The sequence below is a fragment of the Phyllostomus discolor genome, chromosome 6 (assembly GCF_004126475.2).
Source record: "Phyllostomus discolor isolate MPI-MPIP mPhyDis1 chromosome 6, mPhyDis1.pri.v3, whole genome shotgun sequence".
NCBI lineage: Eukaryota > Metazoa > Chordata > Mammalia > Chiroptera > Phyllostomidae > Phyllostomus > Phyllostomus discolor.
In genome coordinates, this window is record NC_040908.2 from 14,759,851 (window position 1) to 14,782,068 (window position 22,218).

At 48.5% G+C, this 22,218-nt stretch overlaps 1 protein-coding gene across 1 annotated transcript in view; it reads right to left on the reverse strand.

The window, feature by feature from the left end:
- Nucleotides 1-22,218, reverse strand: part of IFT172 (intraflagellar transport 172) — a 32,790-nt gene that overhangs the window by 10,310 nt on the left and 262 nt on the right. Inside the window, exons 2-26 of the mRNA XM_028515680.2 lie at nucleotides 18,843-18,986; nucleotides 18,531-18,643; nucleotides 18,077-18,116; nucleotides 17,732-17,797; nucleotides 17,443-17,522; nucleotides 17,129-17,216; nucleotides 16,143-16,357; nucleotides 15,115-15,238; nucleotides 14,608-14,703; nucleotides 13,528-13,689; nucleotides 13,134-13,187; nucleotides 12,598-12,701; nucleotides 12,364-12,449; nucleotides 9,180-9,292; nucleotides 8,168-8,335; nucleotides 4,632-4,768; nucleotides 4,320-4,427; nucleotides 2,821-2,905; nucleotides 2,426-2,518; nucleotides 2,078-2,155; nucleotides 1,589-1,837; nucleotides 1,327-1,405; nucleotides 1,024-1,144; nucleotides 712-856; nucleotides 137-226 (exon numbers count right to left, since the gene is read on the reverse strand). Coding sequence (XP_028371481.1) covers nucleotides 137-226; nucleotides 712-856; nucleotides 1,024-1,144; nucleotides 1,327-1,405; nucleotides 1,589-1,837; nucleotides 2,078-2,155; nucleotides 2,426-2,518; nucleotides 2,821-2,905; nucleotides 4,320-4,427; nucleotides 4,632-4,768; nucleotides 8,168-8,335; nucleotides 9,180-9,292; nucleotides 12,364-12,449; nucleotides 12,598-12,701; nucleotides 13,134-13,187; nucleotides 13,528-13,689; nucleotides 14,608-14,703; nucleotides 15,115-15,238; nucleotides 16,143-16,357; nucleotides 17,129-17,216; nucleotides 17,443-17,522; nucleotides 17,732-17,797; nucleotides 18,077-18,116; nucleotides 18,531-18,643; nucleotides 18,843-18,986 — 2,838 coding nt within the window. The remainder of the gene's footprint in view (nucleotides 1-136; nucleotides 227-711; nucleotides 857-1,023; nucleotides 1,145-1,326; nucleotides 1,406-1,588; nucleotides 1,838-2,077; nucleotides 2,156-2,425; nucleotides 2,519-2,820; nucleotides 2,906-4,319; nucleotides 4,428-4,631; nucleotides 4,769-8,167; nucleotides 8,336-9,179; nucleotides 9,293-12,363; nucleotides 12,450-12,597; nucleotides 12,702-13,133; nucleotides 13,188-13,527; nucleotides 13,690-14,607; nucleotides 14,704-15,114; nucleotides 15,239-16,142; nucleotides 16,358-17,128; nucleotides 17,217-17,442; nucleotides 17,523-17,731; nucleotides 17,798-18,076; nucleotides 18,117-18,530; nucleotides 18,644-18,842; nucleotides 18,987-22,218) is intronic.

Sequence of the window (22,218 nt, forward strand, 5' to 3'; positions counted from 1 at the left end):
TTACCCTGACCGTGTTTTGGTACTTCCTCAGCTTTCTGGGAACCCAGGGAAATGGGAGGCGGGTCAGAGAGGAAGGAGAGCTGCACCACAACCACCAGGGCGGAACTCTCCGGCCACGGCCCCACGCCCTCTCTACCTTGTGGGCCTGCTCCCAGCGGCCAGCCTGGGTGTACATGTCTATCGCATCCTTTGTCCGGTCTCCCTTAACATAGAGCTCCTCAGCAATCTGGGTGAGAGAGGCAGGTGCAAAGGGTCAGAGCAACGGAGCTAAAGCAGCCTGCAGGGGGGAAACAAACCTCGGCCGGGCTGCAGGAGACAGAGCCTGGGGTGCGGTTTTTGCACCGTAACGGAGAAGAGATGACTGTGGGTATCCCACGCCTTCTACTCTTTTGGGAAAAAGACCAGCCAAAGCCAGTATGAGGGGAACACAGTGGGAGTTAGAAGGGCCTCACCTTGCTGCCGTGCAAGGGATTTTCTACTTTAGCTAAGTTGGAATTATCCACGAGCAATCACTTGTGCTGGCCCAGGAGGAGGGTCAGTGTCACACTGGAATGAAACAGGGTCAGTAAATCGTTTCTTCCCATTCAGGGTGGTGGCGTTGCTGGGTCTTAGAAGGGAGGGTTTGGTGAGGGGGCCCCCACGGCCCCTTCGGTCCTCTCCCCGTCGCGCTGCACTGACGGCCTCAGGCTGCAGAAAGGGGCTGGTCCTCACCTCGTACTCCTGCAGAGACGCATAGTGCTGGGCCACACGGGGATAGTATTTGGACGCCGTGTTCCGGTCCTGGAGATCTAATATATAAATTGCCTTCTTCCACTGGCGGGCACCCAGGGCAGCTTCAATTGCCTTAATGGAGCACCTGGCATAGTTGGGAAAGGCATAAACGTGTCAGAGGAAAGAGGAAGATGGATGGTGGTGAAGGACACCTCGGGCATTCCCCACGCAGCGTTTGGAGAGCTCTTCCTTCAGGCCTTGGCGCCCCTACTTGCACACACCCGATCTCCTCCGCACCACAGACCCCCATACCTGGCTTCGATATAGTGATTAATGGCTGCGTCAAGCTGCTTCTGCTGCACCAGGTGGTCCCCCCACGCCTCCTCTAGCCTCACCACCTCCGCTGGGAATGCCATCCGAGCCAGCTCCACCGCTGCCAGAGATGGAGAGGCACTCAGCTCGGACTTCCAGGGGCGGGGCTCAGGGAGAGTGGGACAGGGAAGCGGAGAGTGGAAAACAGGTGAGAAGTGGAGGCGTGGAGAAGGGAAGCCTGTGAGCCCGGACAGATGCGCTGGAGTCCGAGACACTGAAGGACGGGTTGTGGGTGACTCGAACCTTTCATGAAGGCGCTGCCTTTACAGTAACACTCCAGGGCCCGCTGCGGATTTCGAATCTTCTCAAAGAGATCACCTGCCTGTTAACACATACTATGTATCACTACCAGGAAACCCTTACTACACACAGAGTCAAGTACCAGCCCCAATAAGAGGAGAACCGGCCACCAGTCACGAAGGGCTAGGCACTCCAAGGCCCCTCTGGGGAGGAGAGGGGCGCTGAGCCCCGGAAATAAGGGACAGGGACGGGAAGCCAGCCCTACCCTTTCATACAGCTCCCCCTTGATGAGGGCTGCAGTGATGTGCTCCACCAGCTCGGTGTTGGCCAGCAGCTCCTCCTGGGTCAGCACCAGCCGAGCAGCTCTGGCGGGGAGCCCCGCTTTGAGGTAGAGGCTGATGGCTGCTAGCCCGTCCCCTTGGCTCTCCTGCAGTTCACCGGCTCGCTCTTCTTGCTGGGTGTCCATCAGCCACTGGTAGTAGCTCCGGCGCAGCTTTTCTAGAGCGGGGTGCCCCTGGGGACACAGCAGAGGAGAACGGGGAGTCACATCTCTCCTTCCCGCCCTGCTGCTCCCCATGCTCCTCCAATCCCACTGGAGCACCGGAATCCTCCTGGACACCAGTGTCCTCACCCCTCACCGTGTCAGCTCCCAGCCCCAACCCATCCCAGTTCCTGCAGCCTCCCTGACAAGCGGGGGTTTCCGATGGTGGTGGAACCAAGTTCTGAAGCGCTGTGGAGAGGACACAGCTGATACCTTGGCCTCGGCCACTGCGATGCACTCATCCCAGCGGTGCAGCTCCTGGTACATGTCCATGGCCTCCTCAACAGCATTCTAGGGGAACCCGGGCAGAGGGCAGAGGGACACCGGGAAGACATGAGGATCAGAAGTCAGCAAGCTCTCCTTGGCCTGGCTAAGATACCAGCCCAGGTGGCATTTACTTATACACAAGCAGAGGCGGATTTCTTGTGAAACTCAAAGAGGCTTGAGCTTCAGGGCACCTATTTGCACAGGCCCCTTCCGGGGCAGTTTTTCTTAAAGAGGCCTTCTCAAATTGTATAGCTTTAGGCCACCTCCTCCCTCTGGCCCCTCCTCTCCCATTACCTGTTCTAGGAAGATCATTTCAGCCAGTTTGTAGTTCTTTTCCAGCATGGCTAGACGTGCTCGGACCTGATAAAAATCTGTTCCTTCTCCACCCTACAGGGGAAAGGGAGGTTCTGGTGAGCCTGTCATGCTGCAGGTGCCATTCTGTCTGGGCAAGCCGACACAGGAAGGCCAGAGAGATGTGGAAGCTAACAGACTCAGAAAGCTGAAAAACTTCATGGGCTCAGAGGCCTGAGTTTTGGCAAGCAATTCCAAAATGGTCAGCTGGAGGGCGCAGGGGGCAGTGGGCAGGATAGAGGAAACCAGTCACGGCTGGAAAGCCAGGATTCATGGAGCTGAGGACTAAGGGAAGTCTCAGCTGGAGAGACTGAACGAATCAGGAGGGTAATACTTGCATATTCCCGAGACACTTGATCTGCAATCTCGTTGGTCTCGTGCAGGAACCGTGCTTTTGCTACATGGCCCAAAGCGGAAAAGCACCTACAGTACGGATGCAATGACAGTAACAGTAATATCACTGAAGGATCTTCATTAATTCACTGGCTTAGCAGGCATATCCTAAGCATCTATTATGTGCCAGGCACTGGTCTTGCCGGAACTGAAGACACAGAGGGAATAAGACAGATGTGAGGGCCTTGGTCTCAGGGAACTTACTTTCTGGTGGAAACAAATAATTAGTAAACAAAGAAAAAAAGAATTGGAGAGAATGAAAAAGGAAGTAAACTGTGTGACATTGCAGACAGTAACTGAGGGGACTATTTAAGCTGGCAGTCAGAGAAGGCCTGGGTGAGGGGCTGACATCTGAGCTGAGACCTGAGTACAAGAGGGGGCGGCCGTGTAGAGGGGAAATCATTGCCGGCAGGAGGGGCAGCCAGAGTACAGGCCCTGGGGCAGGAGGGAGCCTGGCACACTCGCAGGGCCGAAAGGGTGCCAGTGCAGGTGGACGCTAGTGGGCAAGCAGGTGCCTGGAAGGAGAAGGAAGCAGATGTTGTAGGGCCTGCAAACATGGCGAAGAGTTCAGGTTTTCTGCTGAGGACAACAGTAAGCTACTGGTAGATGCTGAACAAGTGAAATGACATAATCTAATTTATGTTTTTTTAAAAATTACCTCACTGCTGTGGGATGAATGGATCTAAGGGTGTAAGAGCAGTCTCAGTGAGCCTACTGAAGAGGCTATTGCAACACTGCAGGTAGGAGCTGGTGGTGGCCAGTTCGAGGGTGGGGACAGCAGGGTTGGACAAATAAGACATTTGGTATGTTGTGAAAACCCTGGATCAGAGTTGCCCTGACTTGCTGACAGTCTGGCTGTGGGGAATGAGGGGACCAGGATGACTCCCAGCCGGGACTGCAGCAGCTGGCGTTTACCGAACACCTGCAGCCGGTGCTGTTCGAACGGAGGCTCTCGGTTGTTTCCCACTGCCACCGCCGCCACCCTTCTTCCCCACCCCGCAGCGCAGGTTCTGTTCTATCCCCAGCTCACACAGAGGGAGCTGAGGCACCAAGGCTTGGAAGGTTATGTCGTCTCTCCAAGGTTACACAAGTTGGTAGATGCAGCCCAGACTTGAACTCTAAGAGTCTGAAGCCCCAAGTATGGCCTATTAACTGCACTCTATACCATACTCAGAATATACACATCAATGCCTGGATTGTAGGGTACGGGTGTTAAAAACTGAAGGGGCCCCTCGTTACAAGAAGGGGGAGCAGAAACAACAAAACACACTCTCACAGTCCGGGTGAGAGGGTTCGGAACGACTGTACTGTGGAAGGGCTCTCTGATATCTGCTGGCGCGGGACGGGAGCAGGGCCTTAACCCAGGACAGGGGCAGCCCACTCGTGAGACACCCATGTGGTCAGCCTTCCCGCTGCCGGGCACCTCACTCTGCCGGCCTCTCACCTCTCAGCAATGTGCAGCTGCCTCGCCTCTAGCGCCAGCTTACTCAAGGTTTTCCACATTGCCTCGGTTTCCGGGGTCATTTCCAGAGTCTCCAAGAAGGCTGTTGCCCTGGAGAAGGAAGGAACCAAAGCACACGGACTGAGTCCAGGGTCAGGAAGACACAGAGGAACAGGGGTGATGGGGCAGGGAGGAGAGGGCCAGGCACCTGTCTGCCCTTTTTGTCTAATCTCCTCCCTGGTCACCAGGCCCTGTTTAGATACGGCCAGCGTCACAACCCGTCCCAGGTTGTGGGTTCGAGGCCTGGCTCCTTACCGGGTGTAGTTGCCGTCATCAATGGCGGTTCCAAACTCAATAAGACCCTCATCCAGAGTGTAGGCAACTGTAGTCACACCTTCGGTCACCATCACCTCGGTCTTTCCCCCGCCCCGCTCCACACCGACAACGTCACCCTGTGAAAATTCAATCCCCCACCCCACCCAAGCTGCAAGTTAGTGTTTGCACTGAGTCACCTGCAGGACTCACCCACCCTCACCCAGTGACCTCACTTTCCCAACATTTAGTTTCCCTCAGGGAGATAAAAACCCCTTACCTATGTCACACTTAGGTTAAAGTACTCATAACTATGCCACTAATGCCTGCAGGTAAGGTGACAAAATGTGACAGCCACTTCTGCTTCCAGCAATACCAGGACTAGGTATCCTTAAGGATGCTCCCCTTAAGAGACAACTTGAACCTGGCATTCTGTGGGTTTTTAAAAGCTTTTATTTATTTATTTTTAGAGAGACGGGAAGGGAGGGAGAGAAACATCCATCAGCTGCCTTTCACATGCCCCCACCAGGGGACCTGGCCTGCAATCCAGGCATGTGCCCTGACTGGGACTCAAACCTGTGAGTGTTCGGCTGTGGGATGAGGCCCAACCCACTAAGCCACACCCATCAGGGTGAGCCTGGCACACTTTTTAATGCCATGGTGACTTCAACTGAGGAAATCACTAGGAATGCTTCTTACCTCCTCTTCCATTCTTCCCCCTCAAAAAAGAAAAAAAGAGCCAGAGCCAGAATAAGAGCAAGAGAGAGAGAAAGAGAAGGAAAGAAAATAAAGGGTCAGCAAGCTAAAACCTGAGCAAGAAAAGGTGAAAGTTGAGCAAATGGGAAGAATCTGCTCTGAAGGCAAACACACTGTTGGGAGAACAGACCTCGGGTCCTGCAGCACATCAGGGACGCCGAGTCCGAGAGTCCCTCATGGGACCTGGGACCCTTTCGGCAGTAAAGGCACCACAGGAGGCACTGATTGCCAACAGGCCCGATTCCTGCAGACGCAAACTCCAGTCACCTTTAGAGGAAAACAGTCTAGGTCCTTGGGATTCCAAAAGATTCAACATGACATGAGCTCATAATTAAAAAAAAAACAAAACCAAGTTAACAAAATACTATACAGGACTGAATAATAACTATGAACAGCAGTTTTGGACTTCCAAGAATTTCAGACACTAAAAATATCAGTTTTGAAAAAATTATGAAATATAAAATAATTAAATGTGAAACATTAAAGACCCAAATAGTGAAATGAAAAATTAAGCAAGGCCCTGGCTGGCATAGTTCAGTGGATTGAGTTCCGGCCTACGAACCAAAGGGTCACTGGTTCAATTCCCAGTCAGGGCACATGCCTGGGTTGCAGGCCAGGTCCCCAGTAGGGGGCGTGTGAGAGGCAACCACACATTGATGCTTCTCTCCCACTTTTTCTCCTTCCCTTCCCCCCTCTCTCAAAATAAATAAATAAAAACCTTTTTAAAAAAGAAAAATTAAGCAAGAAACAAGAAACTATCAAAAGCAGTCAGCAGCTCAGATTAAAAAAAACAAATAAAAATTATGAAAACTTTAATTTTTAAAGTAAAATAAGTACCGATGGATGGTTTAAATAGCAGATTAGAAAATGAAAGCAAATCAATGACCTGAAAGTTGAATGTAAAGAAGTTACCCAGAGTGCAACACAGAGAGAGAAGGAGAAAGGAAATAGGAAAGAGAAGTTAAAGAGGAATAAAGGACAAGACAAGAACTCGAACACAGGCCTAATCAGAATTCTGACGGAGAGACTGGAGAACGCAAGAGATGCAGCCACGTTCCAAGGGATATGAGCTGAGAAATTTCCAAGACTGATAAAATGTATACTCACAAATACAGAAAGCACAATATATAACAAGCAGAATAAATAAAAGAGAATTTATATTCAGGCACATTGAGTGAAACTTCAAAATATCTAAGAAAAAGATTTTGAAAGCAACCAGAGAGAAAAGACAGATCACCTATACACCACAGGTGGCAAACACAAGGCCTGAGGGCCCAATCTGGCCCTCTGCCTTGTTTTCTCTGGCCTGGCACCTTGTTTCTACTCGGCAGCAGTGCTAAGCTCTCGCTTAACTGTTAAGGAGTAATTACATTTATACAGTCCTAAAATCACATTTGGCCCTTTGAAGGCAACCGCGAGGCTGGTGTGGCACTGGATGAAAAAATGAGTTTGACACCCCTGCCCTATACAGAGAGAGCTGTTAAACTTCTCAGAACAACAAAGGAAGTCAATCAATGGGACAACATTTGCAAAAGGCTAAGAAAATTAAGTCAGTCTAGAACTGGGTGCTGAGTGTGAGCATCTCCCAAGAACAAAAGCTGGCCCTGACTGGTGTGGCTCAGTGGGTTGAGCATCAGCCTGCAAACCAAAAGGTCGCCCATTCAATTCCTGCTCAGGGCACATGCCTGGGCTGTGGGCCAGGTCCCCGGTTACATAAATAAATAAATAAACAAATAGAATTTTTTTTGAAAAAGGACAAAGGCCAAATAGAAGCATTTTCAGATACTCAAAAACAAAGCTTTCATCATGGGGAGACTTTCTTTCAAGAAGAAAAGTAACTCTGGAGGAAAGGTCTGCGATGCGCCAGGAAAAGGCGAACAAAGAAACTGGCACAGTGACGGTGAATCTACACAAACCGTATGAAACAACAATGTCTAACTTGGGGGGTGACAAAAGAGAAGTAAATACTGGATAATAATGGCAAAGGGGAAGTAACTGAAGTTAACAAAGGTCCTTTTTAACATCCTTGTACTGTTTGCAGGGGAGTGGAGGTTAGACGCTGAATAACTTTGGACTTTGTCAATTTATGTACATGGTAAACTTTCAAGAGTAGTCGCTAGAGAAATACAATGTATAACTTCCAAAAGAAAAAAGTGGGAAAAAGGTGTTTAAAAAGAAAAAGACCAAACAAACAAAAAAATCTCAACCTTAATCAGCCTCAAATGAGACAAGAAAGCAGGAGAAAGAGATACAGAAAAAGAGCAAAAAGGAAGAATCAAGAGCTCTATCTACACCCGCACCAGACATCCTAACCCAGCACAGTGGCCTCTCTGCCTTCTTTTCAGTCTCCCAGATTGGGGAGGTTACTTGGGTGTGTGATGTGGGAAGACAGGAGACAGGGTCTGATCTGCAGTCTGAGCAAAAAGGAACTACAACTCTGAATGGCTTCCGACAGAGAATCAGCACCCGAGGAAGGGACCCGGAACTGCTCCTCCTAGTGGGGATCTAGCAGCCCGAGGGAACTGCTCCCTACCACCCGGTGAATTCCCAGGGCCCCGTCCTAGAGACCCATCCTCCAAGGGTCTAGTACAAGGTCAGGAATCTGAACAACAATGGTCCTGGGGCCTGGTCCATCATGGGGAAGGAGTCTAAGCTTTACTTATTGACTCCATCCTACACATGATGGGTGGTGGGCAGAGAAAACCAAGCAACCTTTGGAGCCTCCTCAGTGCTCTAATTAATCAGCCTGACACGAGATCTGAGGTGCCCTGGTGGCGACATACCCTTATGGGGGACATGGTGACTCTCTCAGGTGCCTCAATGTTGTACCACACACACAAGCTGTTTCGGTTCTGAGCTACCAGCACGTCGCTGCCTGGGACCCACTGCACGTAGGAGCAGAAGTTGAGGATCATCGTCTTAGAGCAGCTTTCGATATCGTACAGGTGCAGCTGAGGAAGGGAGAGGCAGACGGCACAGTCAGAGGGAGTACGCAGTGTCTTCAGGTCCTGACCATATTTCCCTGATGGTGACACGTGGTGAGCTAACCCACCGGTCAGGTACTTGCCGAATTTCAAAGCTTATTGACCTGCAACCCTTGAAGTTTATGTTGAGTTGGAGTATTCTGACAGGTCAAATATAGAGCAAAGATCTACATCCCAGGAGTTTAAGATAGGTGAAGGTCAGACTTTCATTCTTAGAATAACTGGGCCAGAGTCACCGGCCTGGACCACAAAAGTAAAGCCACCAGACAAAGTACATGGCCTGGAAATTTGTGATGTGGCTTTCACATAGCATCAAAAAATAAAATGAAAAACCAGCAGATATCCCTTTGACCCTGAGGATGAACTCTTTGGTGGTACCATACTGAAATCAGAATCAACAAGTGGCAAGGAGGGGACCGCCCTCGAGCCAGCTGCAGCGCTGTCAGACAAGCGCAGCTGCAGTGTGCTGCAGCAGCAGGTGTGGGTGGGGGTCGGCATGAGGAGGGGGAGGAGTGCAGGGGTAAGGAAGTTTCCCGAGGGCACGGACTTGTGAGTAGTGCAGGAGCAACCAACCAACTCTCAAATCCCCCTCCTGACTTTGGTGCCATCGTGACACAATCTCCTTAAGGGTCACAAGGATGGGTTGTGATATCAGACACAAAGAATGCTGGTTCTCCTGGGCCTTGTGCTATGCTAATAGCACAGCACCAAGAAATTATGTCCCATCCTGCCCCCCGCAGTCCCTGGTAGCAGCGAGTACCACATCCTCTATGGACCAGTCAGTGGCTAAGGCCTTAGCAACCCTCCTCACACGAAGTTTGCGGTCCCTGAAGAGAAGCTTGTGCCCCGTCTCATTAAGTTCCAGCCAGTCCACACGGCTCTCGTGGCTGATGGTGCCAATGTTGTAGCCACCAATCAGATCCACTAGACAGTAAAGGAGACAGGATTAAGGAGAGACATTCCACATAATCATATACAGGGCATGAGGCACCTTGCAAAAGTCTGTCCTTCCACTAACAGGTAGGGTGTTAGGAATGTTATACAGGTCTGGAGTGTGTCCTCAGGAATGCAAATGGCCAACACATCGGTTTGCTAAGATGCTTAAGATGCTGGGTTTCTTTCAAAACTGTTGAGGTTTTGTTTAACTCTATAATTAACTCAAAAGGTCCAGACTCATCAAAAAATGAGATTCCTGCCCTGGCTGCATAGCTCGGTTGGTTAGAGCGTTGTCCCAATAAGCCAAGGTTGTGGGTTCAATGTCCGGTCAGGGCTCATATTTCAATACACATAAGTTGAACAACAAATCAATGTTTCTCTTTCTCTCTGTCTTTTTTTCTCTCCCCTTTCTTTCCTCTCTCTAAAATCAATAAATTAAAAATAAAAAAAACAAAAAACGTGATTCTTCTTCTCTGGCACTCCTGGAGTTGTCTCAGAGTAGACAGAAACTATGGAGCGACTGGCTTCCATTACTCCCGAAATCCTCTGAAAGGCAGCACTGAGCACGTTAGGGATGCGCCCAGTTAGAGCACACCAGGGAGAAAAGGCTGACGCTCCAAATGGCCTTGACGATCAGATCGGTTCCAAGGAGCTGCCTAAACAGTAGACAGCCTGTGATGGCAGAGCACTCCGGCACATGCAGTGGTGAAGGCACACAGAGAAACTGGAGGGTCCTCTGACTAAAGCTGGGCTGGTCAGGACGGGGGATGAATAATTTGGTCTGAACCTTGTCAATAAGATAAGAAATGATCACACTTAACACAGATCCCTCAGGGATGGCTAGGATGCTTTCAGAAAGTCTCCTGAACGAAGCCCATTCACAGCTCCGTTGATAATGGTCCATTACTGATAGGCAATGTGCCTGCCTTTGTTATATGTGCTGAAGCTAAGGATCAAATGCCAGCTGATGTCTTCAACTGGGAAGACCGACAATAATGAATTTTCCTTTAATTAAGGAGCAGAAATGATAAAGCCCTGTTCTGATGCCCAATTGTAAGCAGAGTCACAGAAAGCAATGGCTGTGGGGACTCTGTTTTGTGTACACTGAAGACGGGACCTGAAGAGTCAGGTGACTTACCCAGAGTCTCAATGCTCACTATTGCCACCAGAACTCTGGCCACTGGACTATGTTATTGTTTCCATTATAGACACATCGCTGAGCTCAGAGATCTGATATGAAATATAGAATTCATGAAACGTAACAATATCTTAAGAACAGACAGACCTGTATGCATATAGAAACTTGATTTATGAGAGACAACATGAACAAATTAGTAGGTCAAGAATGGACTTTCAATAAATGGTTAAACATATGGAAAAAAAAATAAAATTAGATCCCTGGCCACATAAAAATAAATTCCAGGTGAAAAGCAAAATTTAAAAATGTTACAATACAAGAGGGAGTAAGGAAGGAATTCTTAAATAAGACCACAGAAGTTAAAAACTATTTATTAAAAAGAGAAGCAACGGACATTGAGATATTAAACGTATTAATGCGAGAAGACACTGAGGAGGAGAGAAAAGGCAAGCCGCCGGCTGAGTGCAAACACCTGCACTGCAAATAACCACCAAGGGCTATAAATGGATACACAGAGAACTCCTCAAAGTCAAGTAAAAAAAAGATAAGCTGATTAAAAAAAAAAAAAAAAGGCCAGGGATACAATCTGGCAATCCACAGACGGAGAAAGCCAAACAGCCAATAAACAAATGAACAACAAAAAAATACAAGGAGATATGATTTCACACACAGTGGATGGAGCCAAATTATGACATCAGGCAATTTCAAGTATTGGAGAGAATGTGGAAGGATGAGAACTCTAACTGCTGGTGGGAATGGAAATTGGTATAATCTCTTTGGAGAGTGATTTGGAAATATTTAGTGAAATCAAAGATGTACCTCTTCTATGACTCAGTGATTCTACTCTAGGTATAAAATCTCTGTGAACTGAACACTGGAACTGTGAAAAACCAACACCTTCAGTGTCCATCAGTAAGAGAACAGATAAAAAATCCAAGGTAAATATAGTAAAATGTTAGGATTTGACAGAACTGGGTATGGATATACAAGTAATAGTAATATTAGTATTATTAAAAGCTACCATTCTTTTTTTTAAAGATTTTATTCATTTTTAGACAGAGGGGAAGAGAAGGAGAAAGAGAGGGAGAGAAACATCAATGTGTGGTTGCCTCTCGAGTGCCCCATCCTGGGGACTTGGCCCACAACGCAGGCATGTGCCCTGACTGGGAATTGAACTGGTGATTCTTTGGCTCACAGTCTACGCTCAATCCACTGAGCTACACCACTCAGGGCAAAAGCTACCATTCTTATTATGTACCAAACACTAGTCTGAGTGCTTTCCATACGAGGTAGGCACTGTATCCCCATTCTGTGGATGAGGAAACTGGGATTCAGAAGGGTACGAAACTCCCCCAAGACCGCACAGGCACTGTGGAGAAGTGGGGGACCCTGGCCCCAGAGCCCTGCTCTGCACAACTGCTCCACATGGGCGTGCCATTCTCTGCACTTCTCAGAGAGTGCTGTGCTGTTCTCTCTGCTTAAAACATTTCATAATACAAAACTGAAAATAGATAAAATGAGATTTATAAATGCAAACATCTGTGACATGCAAATAGCATCTTATCACTAGTTATTAATGCTAAAATGTACAGAAAATAAGGCCCCTTCCTATTTTAAGAGTCTATGATCCTGTGAACAGGAAAACTTATAAATTTGCTAGTGGTTCTGCTCTACAATTCATAATTTTCCAGACCCAAGATATATACCTAGAGGACATGCATAATTGCATGGGCAGGCCTGTGTATCTACCAGTGCACCTACAGGTGGACACTCACCTATGTGTTTGAACGTTTCACACGTCTACCGTACAGCGGGTCACACATTACCTCTCGGGTTCCTGGATCCTGCACTCCACACAATCCTGTGATGTGGACCACAAACCCCTATTTTGTTACTGAAGTTATGATAGGGTCTTACTCACCTACAGCGATAGTCTTAATATCAACCAGATAAGCCAATTTCTTATTCTCTTCCATTCCCCGCTGATGCCTCTCGTTAATACGGACACTGAAACGTGAAAGATGAGGTGAGGCCAAAGGGCTCAGGCAGCTGGGCTGTTTATCAATGACTGACTGGAGTACCAGGGGATGAAGTTTTTAGGTTAAACGAGGACACAGGGATTAGAAGTCAACAAGGAATTCTCTTGTGGGGTTACCTGATGAGATGGGGGTTCATGAATTCGGTACGTACAGAACCCAGGGTGTCATTACTCCCGTACTCCACCAGGGTCAGCTCTCCAGCATTGAAGATCATGCACACCTGGGGGCGAACGGAACTGTTACTCGGCAGGGAGGTGGCAAGATGAAAGAGAAAAACAGGAGAGGTGTCCATTCAAAGTGACTCCCACTTTTCTCTCTATTTTGTTCCTCTACCTGTTTCACCCTCTACCTTTCTTTATCTACCATTGCCGCTTTCTTTATCAACCTGTTGCTACCTGCCATCTTTCTTTTTTTAATTTTTTATTTATTTAGTTATTTTGAGAAAGAGAGAGACATCGATTTGTTTTTCTACTTACTTATGCATTCACTGGTTGGTTCTCGTATGTGCCCTGACTAGGGACTGAACCCTCACCCTTGGCGCATCAGGACAACGCTCTAACCAGCTGAACTACCTCTCCAGGGCACCACATGCCATCCTTCTGACTCAGGAGCTGGAAGGAAGCTTATCGAGATGGAAGAAAGTTCTACTCACGTTCTCATTTTCAAAAAAATACTTCTCATTGCCACCGGATCCCTGCCACGCGACCTGCAAAGGGAAGAGAAGACACGGGGAGCCATGTGCATGACTGCCCAAGACAGCGCCGAGAGAAGGAATGGGGGCAGCAGAGACGGAGTCTGGGGAGGCTCTGGCAGGGCACAGGGAAGGTGCTACGTCCCTATGTTTCTGAGAGGTGGTATAAAACCTGCCTCACGGTGGCGATTCAAATCCCAGGGTGCTAACCCCCCTGGGCCTCCTTCCCTGACACTGGATCGTTGGTACCAGGACGCTAGCGCTTCCTGTGGGAAGCTCTTCCCGCTAGGGACCCTGGCTCCCCCGAAATAGCAACAAGAAGCCCCATTCCCCCCACCTCCATTTCGGGTCCTACCTCACTAAGGCGATTAGTGTTCAGGTCCCCCAGCAGCAGAGTGTCTGACGTGTGGGCCACCAGGTAGCGCTCCTTCCCCAGGATTTTCACTTCTTCCACCTCATAGCCATAGTGTGACTTGAGCACCACGCGGGTCCCCGATGACAGGTTCTTCACAATCACCTTGGTGGGGGACAAGTCTGAGCACCCTAGGCTTCCCCCAACTCATAAGCGGGGGGCAGGGGGACATGCTTGGCCCTTTGCCCACCCCACAGTGCTAAGCACAGCTGGCGTCTGGTTTCCTCAACTGGCCTGGGGTACTGATAGTAGTAAGAACACCTCACGTTTGCATGGAGCTTTATCATTTATGAAGGGCTTTCAGACACCATCCCTTTGATGCTTCTAATACATGTGAATCTGAAAGTTCCACTGGATAAACACAGTTGCTCTCCCTACGGTCCTGTAGCTCTCTGTAGAAACCTTCACGGTAACTTTTGCCACCGTTACTATATATCTGTATCTGTGTAAAGATACAGATATGTCTGTGCCTTTGCTGGAAGGATCTTCTCTATTAAGGTACGAAGTATTACAGACAATTAGCTTTGAATTCGCAATGACTAACAGTGCTGACACTGGATAAATGTTTCTGGACAAAATGAAAGAATGAAGGCATCAACGAATAATAAATAAAAGAAAAAAGGAAGGTAAAGGTAGAAAAAAGTGGGGTTGGGAACTAGGAAATTAACTTGCAACATCCTGTACAGTGAGTTCTGAGACCCTGAAACAGAAGAATTCACCCTTGTAATCCTACTGATCAACTTCTCCAGCTGCCACCATACAGGCAGCGAAGCGTTAGACTGGAAAGATGTAAGTGGCAATCTCCATATCCCTGAAACCTGGTGTGTAAACCTTTTCTTATAACAAGCTGGAAGAATTATTTCAGGAAAGTTGCCAGAGAGTTGCCCCAACACATGCCGTTCCCCGGAAAAACTCTGCCACAGGCTAAATGCGACACCGCGGCTGTGGCCAGAAGGCAGGGAAGCATTCCAGAGGTGAATGAGCCGGGGCAAGGCCTGGGTGTGGCAGGCTTCCACAGCTTACCTGGCTGGGTCCCACGTACGTCAGCTCGAACTTGTTCTTATAGATGCTCCTGCGGAGGCAGCAGTCAAACTGTTCCACCCCTCCACAGAGCGTGCCCTAGAAAGGAAGGCGGCAGCATGAAGGGTAGCACGCAGGGCACCCAGGTGCGGGGAGGTATCCAGAGGCACCTTCGAAACTCAGGTTCCAGAACCCAGGGAAGAGTTGGCAGTAAAAGGGTTGGTAGTTTTTTGAAGTACCAACAGGAAAAGAGGTGGCGAACACAGGACTCATGGGCACAGTGATGTGAGGTGAGGGAGAAATCAACCAGCTTATACGACTCTCTGTCCCTTTTGGCCTCTAATAAAGTATGCGTTTCTCCTTCCTGTCTGTAACGTCAGAGTTTTAGGCCGGGGTCAAAAGGAAGGAGGAGGTTCTCTAGTGTCAGGAGAGAGTGCGTTAGGGTAAGGCAGAATTTTTCCTGGTTTGGAAAACGTCACCAGTGCAGAAGGGGGTTAACGAGGGGCGTACCGCGCACAGCCGCGAGCCGTCCCGCTTCCAGGCCAAGGCGGTGATGGTGTATAGGTTGGCAATCTCCTTGGGCTTCGCCTCTTCCCAGATGCTTCTTCGAGGGCTCCAGTTGAGCACCCGCAGTCTGGAATAAAGTACGTGGCTTTTAGAAGAGATGGAGGATGAAGAAAAAGAGTGAAAGCGAGCTGGTGTCTGAAGGAAATTAGTCTTGCCAAGTCAGAGAAGGAAGGAGATAAAAGAGGACAGACAAGCTAGTGAGTGAATCTAGCCGGAGAGGACAAAGAGGTTCAAAGGAAGTAAACTGGGGAAATCGGGTCCAAAGTAAAACGTAGTAGGAATGATGGGAGTGGAGAAAACAAGTGGAAGTTACAGGTAGTGAGAAAAATGAATGGTTAGCAGCGGGGGAATGTGGACAAAGGACAGAGAGATGACAGGAGTCGGAGAAGAAGAAAAGAAACAGGAAGAGTCACATGGGAGGTTGAAGGGGTAGAAAGACAGGATGGACAAAGCCCCCCAAGGAAGTGGTGGGACTCAGACCCTAGCTGTGAATCAACTGTTCTATCGTTCACTCATTCATTCATTCATTCACCCCAAATTTGAGCAGATAATATGTACTAGATGCTAACCTAGGCACTGGGGATTTTAAAAAACATGAATAATAGGCCCTCTTCTCAAGGGCTCTTCAATTTAGCCAGACAGACGTGAACGCCACAGTATTAACATCAGGTGATGAGCACTAAGTCAGTGGTCTGAAAAGGGGCAACGGGAACACAGAGAAAGTGGAGAGAACCCCCTGCAGACCCCCAGGGAGAGGCACAGAGGCACAACAGAGCATGTGCATTTTGGAGCTGCCGACGCGCCGATGGATGGAGCAGAAGAGGAAAGTGCGTGCATTAAAACCTGAGAACCTCTCTCGACGTACACCTGGTTCTGGTCCAGTCTCCCTCTCTGGTTGAGAATAACGGGACTGAGGCAAAGAGTGCACACGGGGAACGCAGGCAGAAGACGCAGCTGGAAAGAGGACCCACCTGTCATAACTGCCCAGCACAACAGACTGGCCGCCAGGACTTGCTGCGGCTGTGGTGAACTCCCGCTCCTGCGGGTCACGGCTGTAGTCAAACGTCTGCAGCACGTGGCCTTCCTTTCCGTAGGCCACAATCCTCCGATCGCAGCCTGCGGCCACGATGCTGTTGGTGGCCCAAGCCAAGGCATAGGGCGGGCACGGGTGGTTAACCAACTTCCCCTAAGAGAGAAGCAGAGGGTTTCACTCACTCTGGCTCAGGGGACTCCAGCCTGGACACTTCTCACTCCGAGCACCAGACACCCTCGCTCTGATCCTCGTACTCTGCAGGAACACTTCTCCCAACACACCCTAATCCTGAAGACTTCATAAACTGTCTCTCCGTCTTATACTCACACACACACAAATGGCATATATACACACTCAAGAGGAGACCTCAAAATTCTTCTGTGTTGGAGGTGTTTAATTGGTACCTAATAAGGTCCCCCAAAAGGGAGATGTCCTACACATTAACCAACCACGGGGAGTTATGGCCCCTTTTTATTTTTATTTTTTAGGAAGCATACATTTAATTAAGTATTATACAAGTAATTCTAAATGTGAATGATTCAGACCAAAGACAATTAGAATAAAACATGAACATTCCTTTTGTCCTCCATCTTTTCCCTCTCAAGGGTAAACATGTCTTTCGTCATGTTTATATACTTTTTTTAATATAATGAGAATAATTTTCCCTTTTCATTACTCTCAGAGTTTTCACTTCCCTGTGTCTCCAGGTCCCTTCTGCCTGACTCACCCCTTCCCACAAATATTAAGCTCTGTCCTCCTAAACACAGAGCCTCTCTGTGGCCACAGGCATCTGCGTCTCTCCCTGAGGTCTCATCCTCTAGCCTCCTCCTCCGGCACCTCAATCAAAATTCCTTCACGTGGCCTCCTCTAGGAGGGCCCTTGGCATTCCCTCACCCCCTAGCCCAGAGCATCCGTTGTTCATACCTGTGACTCTCCAGAGCCTTCATCGTCAAAGAAATACCTAACAATAGTGCCATCGGCATGGCCAGAGAGAATGCCTTTCCCAGAGCAACTGAGAAAGGGGGAAAGAAGAAAAGGAGAGAAACACAGAAAAAGGTTATTCTGTCTCACCAAGAAACTCCCGTTTCTCTGTCAAACCCTGCCTCGCCTGTGGTTCCTGCTGCCAGCCACCCCCACCCCTGCCCAATCCCTTTCATGCCGTGGTCTCCCAGCCCAGATTTCCCCAGGGTTTCTGCCTACCATTTCCAAACTCTCAGGGTACCACTCTCCTTACTCACTTCGTTGTCAGTGACACCACGTAAGACTCTGTCCCGTAGATGGTGGATGACTTATTAGTTTTAGTGTTTGCTAAACGAACCTGAAAATGGGACAATGGACACAAGTCTGGTTAGGGTACTGTCAGCTTCACCCAGGTCATAAGGGAAGAGAAAACCAGAACGAAAAACCGGTCCCTCCGTATTGTCCCCCTGCACACAACGGGACCCTAGGAAAGAGTAACCACATCCCCCTCTCCGGAACAATTACTCCCACCCATAACCTCTCCTGCGGCTCCCCTCCCTCCTTTACCTTCCCTTCAGCCAGGCCAAACACAATGATGTACTCTGCTGGCCACTGCAGACAGGTAACTGCGCTCTGCGAGGAAGAAAGAATGAAAAGGATGGTCACTTCTGTGTGCGTCAGCACATTTACAGTGGCACGGGTCTGAACCACCTGGACGCCTCGCCACGTGCCACCACCCCAACCGGCTATAGGGACGGAGAGGAGGGGACACAACTGGGTTCAGATGAGGATGAGCAGCCAGGGAGCACCATGCTTGCAGGAGGCAGAGTCGGATACAGGTGTTAAAAAAATGCAGGTGTCCTGAGGCATGTTTGTTCACCCTAACCTCCCCGGGACTGGTCTGAACTTTACCGTCTGGATGAACTTGTTACAGATGACTTTCTTGTCGCCCCTGCCAAATAAAAGGAGGGAAAGCATATTAAAAACCATTTTTATAATTGACACAAGTAATGCTGGGGGCAGAGAAGAAAGGGCAGACACCTTCCTACTGCCCCACAGGCGCCCTGAAAGGAGGATAAGAGGGAGCCTGAGCAGCTGTGGAGCAAACAATAGCAAAGAGGCACCATCACTCAGGGTCCCCCGGGCCTCGCAGGGCCTCCTTGTCGACTTAGCCCGATTCCTCCAGGGACAGGACCACAGGACACGCTCCGGGGCAGGCAAAGGGAGGCACAAACAGGCTCCGCCTCCCATTCCCCAGCTTGGCTCCTCCTCCTCTCTATTGGGGGGGGCACCCCCCAGAGAGGCATTGCCCCCGGCCTTCCCTGTCCTCTCTGAGTCACCCCCTTCTCCCAATCTCTATCCTTACCAATCCTCTCCAATCTTGTACACATAGATGATGTTGTCTGTCTGTCCTATGGCAATTTTGGTGGAATCAGGAGAAAAAGCCATGCCCTTCACCATATAGCTCTTCCTGCCATACTAGGAGTTAAAAAAGAAAGTAATGAGAATATGTGAAAGAGAAGAGAAGAAAAGGCACGCGTGTGACTGTCGTGAGCGTGAGGTGTTTGTACTGAGAAATGGAGGGGCAGGCCGCTGCCTGTGCCTGTGGCTGGGGGGTAGGTTAGAAAGTGGTCCTAAAGCCCCATCCCAGGGTAAGGTACCCAGGAGCACGCGTCACCTTCATGTCAGCTGGTTTGGTGGAGAATTTGTCTCTCCGCTCGCCGTGCTCATCATACAGCAACACCACTCGGTCCACCGTGCAGACGGCGAACTTGGCATTGTTCTGGGACCAGGCCATGCAGGTCACCTTTGCAGCTCCATCCTGCAGAGGCAGGGCAGGGGGGAGGGGGGGCAACAAGAAATTCAAGTGCTGCTCTAGGATGCCAAAAGCATTTCTAGTTCTGCTACTTCTGGTGCGACTTCTGTCAGTTTTCTTGCAGACAAAGAGATGCCCACGAACCATCCTGATCTCCAAAACCAGAAAATCCTAGACTATGAAGACAAGGTGCTTCTAGAAACCCATAAGGCAAATGTACTAAGAGGTCACATGCTTAGTCAACTGTATCAATGTGTCCCTGCAATGGCTTTGTCCCCTCATATCCTAGGCCTGCTACTGAAATAAAGTCATTGATCTAAGTTTTGGTCTCTGGCCATTTATTCAATTATTTTTTGAGTACCTCACTGAGAAAGGCATTTGGCCAGAGGCTGAGAGGGATGCAAAGAGCAAAACATGGTGCCTGCCCCAGGATCTAATAAGACAGTGCAAAAAAGAGGAAAAGTCCCATAAGTGAGGTGTGTACAAAGCACTATAATAGTTTGGAGAAGCCTGAGATCATTTATGTTTGTATGATCAACGTTAAGCTTTGAAGGATGAATGCAGCTGAGTGGGGCAATTATCTGAGGTCCAAGGAATGGCATGAGCAAAGGCAAGTATGGTCAAGAAATAGTAACTTAATTTAGCAAAAACTACCTTGTAAACAGCAGAATAGAAGAAGTACAGCACGAAAAACAGACTGAGGCCAGTTCAAGAAAGACCTTCAAAGCTAGGACTGTGGGTTTATTTGGTAGGACAGGGAGATATAGTAAAAGTTCTGGAATAGGGAGTAAACTAACCAGAATTGAGACTCAGGAACAATGCCACCTTGTTCCTCCCCACCCCCACTCCCCCACCCCTTAACTATCCACTTCACAAAAGCCCATGTTAGAAGGGATCGCCTCCCAGTGAATTATTCTTGCCTGTCTGTCCCTTCTGCCACGAACCCTGGTCCTCTACAGTTCTGCACTAGGGATTTCCCTCCTTATTTTTTTTTAATTTTATTTTAATCATTGTTCAAATACAGTTTTCTCCTTTTCCCTCCTTATTTTTTTAAAAAGATTTTATTTATTTACTTTTGGAGAGGGGAAAGCGGGGAGGAAGAGAGAGACAGCAACATCAGTGTGTGGTTGCTTCTTGCACACTGCTGCTGGGGACCTGGCCCGCAACCCAGGCATGTGCCCTGATTGGGAATCGAACTGGCGACCCTTTGGTTTGCAGGCCAGCACTCAGTCCACTGAGCCACACCAGCCAGGGCAGATTTCCCTCCTTGAAATAAAAAATTTAGTTTCTGCTTCAATTGTTTGATTAATTACCTGGGCTCTAGAGCCCTAGTTTAAAACAGTTACTTTTCACTTCTAACCCAGTTATCTCCAAAGTCAGAGGTTTCAAAAGAGGCTTTTTTCATCAAAATCCTCAATCCACAGTCAGAAAATAGTCACATCACCACCAGTATCACTCTCCAACTTTTTAAAAAGGTACCTATTACTTAAAAATAAAAATATTTTATTTACTTGTTTATTTATTTATTTAGAGAGAGGAAGGGAAGCAGAAAGAGAGCGAGAGAAACATTGAAGCCCCTCATATGCCCCCATCTGGGGATCAGACCGTGACCCAGGCATGTGCCCTGACCAGGAATTGAACCTGTGACCTTTAGCCCTGCAGGATGACGCCCAACCAACTAAGCTAACACGGCCGGGCTCACCCTCCACCTCTTACGTCATGTCAGAAGGGCTGAGGGCTCCTCGCCAATCATCTTCCTTCATCATTTTTTGTTCAGCCCTGGGCATTCCGCCCTTTCCTGCATCATGACATCACCTTATTTTGAAAGACTGAAGGAAGATTTCACTTCCAATTATTCCATTAGGGAAAAGGAATTTTAAATTGCAGACTCAGGGGGCAGTTGACTGAGCAATGGGCACATCTCTCTTTCCTAATTTCCTTCTATTCTCCTAATGCCACATCCTTTGTTAAGCTTTCCTGATTCCCATAATCAATCAATTCTCCTTTCTCCCCAACATGTACCTCACAGGACTGTCGTGAAGATTAAATGAAGTAGGAAACAGGACAATAATAGCTAGCCCTGAGCAAGGGCTTACCATTACCATAGACTAGGCGTTTTTTTCCTTTAATCCCCACCAGAGGATATATTTACAGATTTTAGAGGGAGAGGCAGGGAGAGAGACACACATCCATGTGAGAGAGAAACAACCATTGGTTACCTCCCACCCGTGCCCTAACCTGGGATTTAACCTGCAACCCAAATATGTCGCCATGACGGGGTTTGAACCTGCAAGCTTTTGGAGTACAGGACGACGCTCCAACCAACCAAATGTCCCAGCTGGGCCAGACTAGGCATTTTGATTAGTGTTTGATATGCATTTTCTTGTTTTATCTCTTAGCTGAGGTAGATGCCATGATTATGCATCTTTTACAGGTGGGGATACTGAGGCTCACAGAGGTTTGAGTAATTTGCTTATTTACCTATACAATTTGTAAGTGACAGAACCAAGACTTAAATCCATGTGTGTCGGACTTCAAAACCACGATCCTAACTTCTTTACTTATGCTATTAAACATTCAATTATGACAGGCACTATTATTAGTTTTGCATTATTTTGTTCTTTGGATTTTGAATGTCCCTCTCTCTTTTCTGTCCGTTTTTTTTTTTTACACTGTTTTGCAGTTCACAATGTTCTTTTGTGTTACTGTACCTCCTCCAACTCTTCCTACATCCCCTAAGGTTGAGAGTAGGGGAGTTGCTGAGAGAGACTGTGGGACAAGGGCTAAGGCCAGAGGCATCAGGTCATTTAAATATTTAAAGTAGTGGTGGCGCTTGGACTTGAATGCTCGTTTCCTGACTTCCAAACTCTGCCTTTCTTTAACACGTTTCGGGGCTCCTCCTCCAGTACCCAGCCTCTTCTGCATCAGAGATATTCACCATCAGAACGAACAGTGCGGTCTTCTGCACTGCCTCTTTGGGGGCTTGCACTTAAAGCACTTATTTAACTCGGTGTAGGTTTCTGTTCCTTGTTTACCTGCACGCCTCTCCCTGTAGTCCGAGCCTTTTGCAGTCAGGAACAATAACTAGTTCTGGATCCCTTCGAGCCCCTGCACGGGGCCTGGTACCAAACTGATGCTAAATGAAACGCAGTGAAAGCTGCAGGGGTTGGCGGTCAATCTCGCCTACTGAACACTATCGGCGCAGCAGAGTCGCTATAGCCTTTAGTTTTCTGCACAC